The sequence below is a fragment of the Cyprinus carpio genome, chromosome A10 (assembly GCF_018340385.1).
Source record: "Cyprinus carpio isolate SPL01 chromosome A10, ASM1834038v1, whole genome shotgun sequence".
Taxonomy (NCBI): Eukaryota; Metazoa; Chordata; class Actinopteri; order Cypriniformes; family Cyprinidae; genus Cyprinus; species Cyprinus carpio.
In genome coordinates, this window is record NC_056581.1 from 9,104,583 (window position 1) to 9,113,636 (window position 9,054).

General features: G+C 37.7%; 1 protein-coding gene across 2 annotated transcripts; it reads right to left on the minus strand.

Moving 5' to 3' along the window:
* Positions 1–2,921: 2,921 nt before the first annotated feature.
* Positions 2,922–4,834, minus strand: LOC122146519 (asialoglycoprotein receptor 1-like). 2 transcript variants are annotated; one of them, XM_042765733.1, is made up of 4 exons: positions 4,160–4,834; positions 3,730–4,086; positions 3,508–3,638; positions 2,922–3,150 (listed from the first exon to the last, which is right to left on the minus strand). In XM_042765733.1, exons 1-4 carry the CDS (start codon positions 4,317–4,319, stop codon positions 3,040–3,042), a joined length of 759 nt encoding a protein of 252 aa, XP_042621667.1. In that variant the 5' UTR covers positions 4,320–4,834; the 3' UTR covers positions 2,922–3,039. The 2 variants fall into 2 exon arrangements, 1 of the variants encoding a protein (XP_042621667.1); XR_006161042.1 differs by lacking the exons at positions 2,922–3,150; positions 4,160–4,834 and having other exon boundaries at positions 3,507–3,634; positions 3,730–3,857.
* Between the last annotated feature and the right edge of the window lie 4,220 nt (positions 4,835–9,054).

Consider the following 9,054-nt stretch of genomic DNA (forward strand, 5'->3'; position numbering starts at 1 on the left):
ACACACTTCATTCCTTCGAAGCTCTCATGGAGTGTAAACCCTTTCAAGGGATTAGGGCGTAGGGATGAGCCCTTCCAAATGTAACGCAGGGAGAGTTGTTGGCGATTCTTCTTATTGAAAATTCATGCAGTGTGTAACCTCCTGTTGCTGATCCATCATGCAGTATGAACACAGCAGCAACTGAATGCAACCGCAGATACAGTGTGAAAACAACGGTGATCCGATGACTTTAAAAAATTGTGCAGTGTGAACTTAGCATTAAGGAAAACATTTGAAATATGTCTGAAAGTGATGTCTGTCACTAAGAGACATTTCCTCAAATAACACGTCTAGCACAACATATTTGTGCCTGCATATGTCTGGATGTCCTAGTGCAACTTTAGCATTAGCATTAGCAGGGGATGTCAGCAGGTATCAGGTCATGTCTCTGTAGAAATAAGCATTGAACTTTCCCTAAAGTTTTGCTGCCTCAAGCAAAGCCATAGCAAATATCTAGGAAGTGAATATCAGCCAAATTTAGCCGTTAGTCTAGTGCTAACATTAGTCTGTTCTTTCTGGTGTGAGATGGCAGATGCTGCTAAAATTGTAGGGTCGTCTTGGTGAAACATTATAATAGTTAGAAAAATCAAATCTGCAGAATGCAATGTAGTGAAGGAGTTCAAGTGAAAAAAGTGCACATTGAAGCACATCAGATGTGATGCACCACACAGTAAGTTTTCAATATCTGTTTCTGCTCAAAGAGAGGCAGAGTGGATGGAAATATCGATGCAGCTACAGGAGGAAGTGGCTGAAATAAAAAAAGATGTAGGCCAATGTGCAGCACCATCTTTCACAGTCACTTCTCGACAACTACAGACATGAATTTCAGAATGTGTCTCTTTATTCTCATCAGTAACACAGATGCAGCCAAACAACACTTGCTCTTTAAAACTTACTTGTAGGGTCTGGGACAAAAAATGTATGTGTGTGCAGGGGCAGAACCAGGGGGTGGCCGTGGCCACCACTGACCTAAGCTTGGCCACCCCACTCAAAACTGCAGTTTTTGTCCCCCTTTTTTTCTTGACAAGAAATGCATTTATTAAGGTGTGGAACCACCGTATCTCTTTATGTCCACATCAAACGGGAGACTTTTCAGACGCGTACTTCAACTTCGCCTCAGTGCCAGGCGCAAGTCAAATGAGCGCGGAAAGGAACGTGCCAAATGAGCTTCAGTAGAACAACAGTGAACTTCAGTCTGGTGAGATGGTAGAACTAATTTTCCTTTCCTTGAAGCTGTTTTACCGTGCTCACGGTGCACACTTTACACGGATAAGGCACACGCTCTATATCGCTTCATCATAAATAAAGCTAAAAAGAAACCAAGAACATACAATGTAGTTTTGTCGTCAGTTAAGCAATGAAATTACCAAAAAGCAGATTCTGCTGTCTTCTCAGCAAAAGCATTCCGTCTCAGTGAAGTACAGTCCCTGCATGGGGGTTGCCAAGACAGGCGACGCACTCACTGCCCTCCTGCATCGTGCAAGATTCCGTGCACGAGCCACACTCACAGCACAACATTTGCAACAACGTCGCTGAAGGAGAAGAAATCTGAGTATTCTATGGCGAAGTGCACGCTTATATAGCCAGATGCTGCCGAGCCATTGGTTTGTTTTTTTAATACATTGCACAAAACAATTGAAAAAGTGATTGTGAGATTGAAAAAGGCTTCAGTATTAAGAGAAAAAGGAGTTTTCCTCAAAGCGTCTTAGCAGACGCAGTATGAGTGAAGTATCGATAGGAAACTTATTTTACATTCTGGCATTTATGTGTTGTTGACTTCTGGCCTTTTTTTTTTTAAACCAATTCTTATCACTATCTGCATGTCTCATCAATAATTATGCAATGATTGAGAACAAGTTTTGGGGGTTTTGAGAACCAGAACCAAGCTGACTGAGCAATAAACTCCTAACTCCTATTTGACTCCTAACCCTAAGGTTGTGGGTTCGAGTCTCGGGCCGACAATACCACGACTGAGGTGCCCTTGAGCAAGGCACCAAACCCCCAACTGCTCCCCGGGCGCCGCAGCATAAATGGCTGCACACTGCTCGTGTGTGTGTTCACTGCTGTGTGTGTGCAAATAGTATAGAATAAAAACAGACCAAAAACTATTATTATATGTTACTATACTTGGCTGTATGTCACGTCACTTCACTTTTTAAAGCTAAAGTGAGCCCCTTTATTAAAATACCTGAAAATGGGAAATAATACACAAATTGTTATGTTCACTCAGCATTACTTGATCTAATTCACAAATATCTCAATTACAATTTAGTATAAATTATTTGTATTCAGTTGTGTTTTAAAACAGTCCAATACTTTATAGTCAATCACATTTTTATATTGAAATAATGAAGATTTCTGTGCCACCCCAGACTGGTTGCTGGCCCCTCCTTGGCCACCCCTATAAAAACAACCTGGCTCCACCACAGTGTGTGTGTGTCCCCATCCCCCAGGCCCAATGATTGGACTTGTGGTTTCCCTCAGTTGACATAAGCATCTGCTAAAGGGATAAATGTAAAATGATCACAGCATCCTACTTCCTCTATATTAGTCACATTAATGGACAACATCAGATACATACACTGAAACACAGATCAAAATAATGATTAAATACAAATAAAGTTTATTAATAGAAAAGATTTATTTAGGGTATCTATATATGTTTTGAACGTTTACTGCAAAAGACATCTAATGAGTGTATATAAGAGACAAGAAAGAAAAAAACTTCATAATTTACAGCATAACATTTTTTTTATGTATTACTCATTTTAAAACGTTCTTCTCACAGATCCACTTAAAAGCATCATTACATGGATAATCATACCAGCGTGATGCATAAGACATAACACAGTTTTCTCTTCTGTGTCCATTGGGCTCTCCAGACCACCAGAAGCTGAAAATACAGATCAACCTTAGATGTTCAGTGCTGCTTTCTGTGAAATGTAATACTGACTATGAGAATAATTTATTAGATAATAATCAGTTCAATCCATTGATTTCTCACCCAGAGGCCAGTGTGCTGCCATCAACCCATTTCCATGTGCCCTCCACATCACTGTCAGTCAGACCAATCCAGGCAGAAGTGCCAAAAGACATTTTTGTAACAAGACCCTAAAAAGAGGAAACAACTACACTGTAATCTGATAATGCCGAAATTCAGTTGACTTCACATGGACATACTTGTATATCCATCTGAAGCAAACACACACATACATTGGTATTTTGTGTTTTATGAGTACTTTCCATAGACATGATTTTTACACTGTACAAACTTTATTTTCTATCTGCTTACCCTAACCCTACCCTAAACCTACTCCTCACACAAAACTTTAAAAATGTCCCCACAGAAAAATGACTGGTATTACTATTTGGTCCCCATGATGTAAGGAATACCAAGTACACACAAACTCACACGCAAACAGAAACACACACACACACACACACACACACACAGTATATTTCACTCACTTGTTCCTCGCTGTTGTTTATGGTGATCAGATCTGCTCCTCTAGCCTTACAGTCTTGTCTGCTCTCAGTCCAGCTCTTCTTCTCCAAGGAAATGAAGTAAAGACTGGACTGATATAAAAACATCCACCTGTTATCATAAGCAGTTTAAGTATTAGGACTTTATTCCCATCCACACTGAACTACACGACTTGTTTGTATAGCTGTGGTGTAGTTCATAATTACCCACTTCATGAAGACGTTTCCACAGGTCATTGTTCTCCTGCTGTAACTGCTCTCTTTGTTTCATTACAACATCATGCTTGGATAATAAATCTTTCTTTTCAATTGTCAGGTTGTTGTTCTGGATCACTAACTGATATTTCTCTGTTTTGTAATCATTGATCGTGATCAGTAGGTGCTCTCTCTCTTCTGTGAGGTTGGTGATCTTGTTTAGTAGCTGTTCTTTCTCTTCTGTGTAGTTTGTGTTCTTTGAATGGATTTGGACACACAGCACTATGACTGCAGTCAGCAGAAGAACACACAGCAGCACTAAACGCACTGCAGCTGCTCTGGAGCTTCTGATCTTCACTGAATCACTTCCTGAACAACACAGGCGTGATGTTAAATGAATGCGCAAATTTTGACATTTAATCAAATAAATTAATGTGATTACCTGTATGCTGAAGTGGTTGGTGTGTGTTTGTCTCTGTCCTGAAATCATGATCTCTCACATGATCCGCACTCTCATAGATAGCCACCGTCATCTCCACTCTCTTTCTCTTCATTCCCTCAGTCTCAGTACAGATGACATTGTCATAAATAGTATCAGACATTTCTACTCTTTTTAAAGTCCAACACTAATATTTTGTGATGATGTTGAACGTTCTTTCTGTGTCTGTGTCAGCTCATAGACTAACTAAAATAATAACTAAACACAACAGAACTAGCATGCACTAAATATGTGAGGCAGGGGCATAGCCAGAAATTTTAAGTGGGTGGGCCTATATAAAATAGGGTGGCCAAAGTTTAGTGTTTCACGAGTTCACATTTACAGATAATGAACAGAGTAAAGGTTATGCTTATTTGGCGTGCTGTCCGGGGAGAGGGCTCCGAGCTCGGCATTTAGCCCGGACCCAAGCACTCCCCCCGAGTGTTCCTCCCTGTGCTGGGGTAGGTACGGGCTGAAGGTGAGGAGTCGGGGTGGTGGAGGGATGCTGAAAGACTAGAGATAATGAAGGTAAGGCTGCTTTGATTATTTATAGGAGTTCTCTCTTGTGCTGATTGGATAGATGACGGACTGGCTGTGTTAATTATCTGCGCGTGCTCCTCCCAAAATTTGTTAATAAAACATCACATAAAAACTGCATGTCAGATTGCCAACAGAAAATACAGCACAAAGATTCAAAACACAATACTTCAAAAAATTTTGATTAACATTAATGTTAATATCAAAATGTACTAATACATAATTAAAATTAAAAGTTGTATCTGTTGACATTTGCACCTGAGCTAACGTTAACAATGATTAATAAACACTGTAACATATATTGCTCATTGTTAATTTTAGTTAATGCATTAACTAACGTTAACTGAAGGAGGTTTATTGTAAAGCACTACCTCAGGCTGAGACAATGGGGCTTCGCAGATGATTTCATAAGTGTCTTTGTTAGTTTGCGTTCAAAGGAGAGTAAAAATCGAGGACCATAGAAATGTGTACACCTACAAATATGCAGTTTATTATGGAGAAGAGTATCTAGCACAATGTTTATGTGTTTCTTTCTACGAAGGACACATCTGTTTGGCGGATTAAACACTGTACCTATGCTAATATGATGCTTCAAACACGCTCGGCTCAGAAGTTTCCAGTCTATAAATCCATCACCTACAGGTGGTCAGTCGGGTTTCATTTGTAGATGTTCCGGATTCATTGCTAAGACTTTTACTTTTTAAAAAATGTATCTGATTGATGTTTGCTTCACTATTTTCAAATTCAACGCCCAAATGCGCATTGAAAACATAACATTGTGGTGGGATTAACAGAAACTGACGAATCATCATTTTGACAAGCGTATGGTATGCCCCTACAGGAAGAGGGAAAACTAAGTGCCAGTGCAAAGTGTAAGAGCAAGTTATTTTAAAAACTAAAATAAATGCCAATATTGAATTCCATGGACAGAAGAAAATATAGACTCAATAATTAAAATACATGCTAATATTGAATTGTGACAAAGTACAGTCAACCCAATGTTGAGAACTTGAGAAGTCCTCAAAAAGCGATGAATAAAATATGCAAGCACTACCCTTAATTAAAAGTTCTGTTTGTGGTTGGATGCTTTACTTGCGCCAACAAAACGATGACTGTACAGAGTAATTACCCTTGTGTGCCGTGACGAAGATGAAATGTTTTGTTTTGAAATGGGAAAGATTTATTTTGTATTGCCTCTGATAATAGGTGTCATTTAAGATGCAGTCCACAGCCCTAACAAGGTCTTGAAAGTGTTTCGGAGCCTTGAGGAATTCTAATGTTTTGAATCTCTTAAGAAGTGACCTATTTACACTGCTTTAGAGATTTAATTTCCTTTCCACTAGATTCTCTCTCTCTCTCTCTCTCTCTCTCTCTCTCTCTCTCACACACACACACACACAAATTTTAGACTGCCTATTTCAAACTGTGATGTGAGTTATTAGTATGAATTATTATGCAGTACTTTAAACAAACAGAATAAATCTGTGTCTCTAAAACAGAACTTCTATTTTGGCCAACACTGTGTCAGTGGTAGAGGTGAGCATTGGTAGACTGGTAGAAATCGAACAACTAGTATACATTTTGGATTATCATTTTGTTTAAGTGTTGCATCCTCATGAAAGTTTACCCCCTTCATACGTTTTTAAGCCTTGCCAGGTCATGTTTAACACTGTGTATATATATAGGGTACTATATACTATACTATAAAGGGTACACCATAGCCCTTTTCATCTGTTTATAGTCATGTACTGATTTAAAAAAAAAAAATAATCACATTACACACATATAGTATAGACAAGTTTTATTAAACGCGGAAGGTCTTATGTGCTGTTCACACCAAGAACAATAACTATAATTTTTTAATAGTTCTATGAGAAAAGGTAAGTGATATGAAATAACCCCCGCATATGTAACATACATGTAATTACTCCATAGCAGAGTTACACAGGAGGAGCTGGGGAAGGTGGAGGGTTTCTGAAGAGTGCTGCAACTGCATTAGCCGAGTATTTGAATGTTGAGCAGCAAGCTCACTGATACAAAAATCCATGTGAATAATGATGTCTCTATGTCAGACAGAGTTAGAACCTATCGGTCTGCACCATCTAGAGTTTCATGACAGAACTTTGTCATTAGTATTAGTTTTTGCTGTGTTATTAAATATATGAGAACTGTGAAATTTTAATGTAATCTAAAATGCGTTGCCTTAATTCCAGCAAAAAAGATAACTATACAGTGAAATATATTGTTATCATAAAATAAAATTACTTATATTCCAACATTGAAAATTTACTCACCTTTAGGCCACCCAAAATGTAAATGAGTTTGATTTTTCATGGGAACAGATTTGGAGAAATTTAGCATTACATCACTTGTTCATCAATGGATCCTCTGCAGTGAATGGGTGCCGTCAGAATGAGAGTCCAAACAGCTGATAAAAACACAACAATAATCCTACTTTGCACAGATCAAGCATTGTTTACAATCAAAACAGTTCTTAACAGATATGTTGGTGGATTTTACAGTGCGAGGACAACAGGGGATGGGCTTTTTTACTGGAGGAGGCGTTATTATGGATTATGGATATTTTGATCAGAAGTGATGGCTTAAAGTTAAAATGGCTTAATGTTGGATTTGTTTCTAACAAGCACATAGCTTTTCAATTCACAAGAGATTAACTGATGAACTAGAGTTGTGTGGATTATTGTGATACTTTTAGCAGCTGTTTGGACTCTCGTTCTGATTGCACCCATTCACTGCTGAGGAATTTTCAGTTTTGGGCGAACTATTCCTTTAATGGTTTAATTTTTAGAAAATTTAGAAAATTGAGTTAATATGTTTGTAAATAATTGCATCATTCATCGTGGTATTATAATATGTATGTATATGTGCTCGGAATCCAGGAAATTCAACATTATTTTCCATTTTGTTATTGTGAGCTGAAGTTGCTCTTTTCCATACAATGAAAGTGAATGGGGACCAGGGACTATCAAGCTCCAAAAAGGACAAAAATGCCCCATAAAAGCATCATAACAATATGTCATACAAATTATATTCTAAGTCTTCCAAGTCATTCAATAGTTCTGTGTAACAGACTGAAATTGTAATTGTTCATTGTAAATATTACTATTCATTTTATATAGAAAATAATAACTTGAACATTCTGCTAAACATTTTCTTTTGTGTTACACAGAAGAAAGAAAGTAATGCGAGTTTCAAAAGACATGAGGCTGAGTAAATGATTTCAGAAATGTATTTTCTGGATGAACTATTGCATTCACTTCAAACTAGTTTAACAGGGCAGGTAAGGTACCATGAATGAAAATGAGAAAAAAGGAATATCTCAGACACTGTATTCTCCTCAGATCCCCTGAAGGGAGGATGTAAAAGAGGGGAAAAAACAGCTTCTTCTTAAGATGTGCTGTTTAATGGATTTTGGGGAGCAGAATCAAAGAAGCAACAGAGAAAGTTTTTTTTCTTTACAAAAGAGTGTGCATGTTTGTGTGCATGTGAGAACAGCTGAATATACATCTTTTTTACTTAGTTCAGGACAATCATCCATATTATGCTGCTAAGTCCTAAGGACATTTCCCTTGAAAAATAAAATTCTAAATAATAAATAAAAATCTCATATCATTAAAAGCAGAATGCGCATCATTGAGAAGCATGAGCTCAGTTTTGTGTATCACACACAGTCTAAATCCAGATTTTACAGGTATTCATCTCACTGTGTTTCCCTTTACCATTACTATTGGTTTGTTTTTGTTTGCTTGTTTGTTTGTTTGTTTTTTGGCTCTTTCATTAAACTACAAGGCAAGAAAAACATTACTCAACTCTCATAAGTCCAAGTTAGCAGTTCTTATCCTTTTTTGGTGTTGCACTTTTATAATATACCATGCATGCAATTTTTTTTTTAAATTAACTTAAATGTATATTATTTAAATCTTTTTTTCCCTTTATTTAAAACCAAAAAGTGGTTTGTGGGGACAAGCATCAGTGACATTAAGAGAACGCTATGTCAAAAAATCTCATTTTACACAACACGCAGGAGAGGTCTTCACTCATCTGCTTTGTTCCCACCCTCATTCATCACCCTCATTCATCATTTCTCTGTAGGCACATCGTTTGGGGTTGACAGTCAGAATAACTAGTGTCACCAAGTAGATTGAAAAGTTCTTTTCAGGTGTTGTAATTTTTTGTTTCCTTGCAGGAAAAGAAAACCCAAAGTTTGGCTCACACACAAAGCCAATTATAGGCACAGTAAACGACATTTTATCAGGCGGAAAAGCTGTCTATCACAGATGTAGATGGTTTGACTGGCGTCC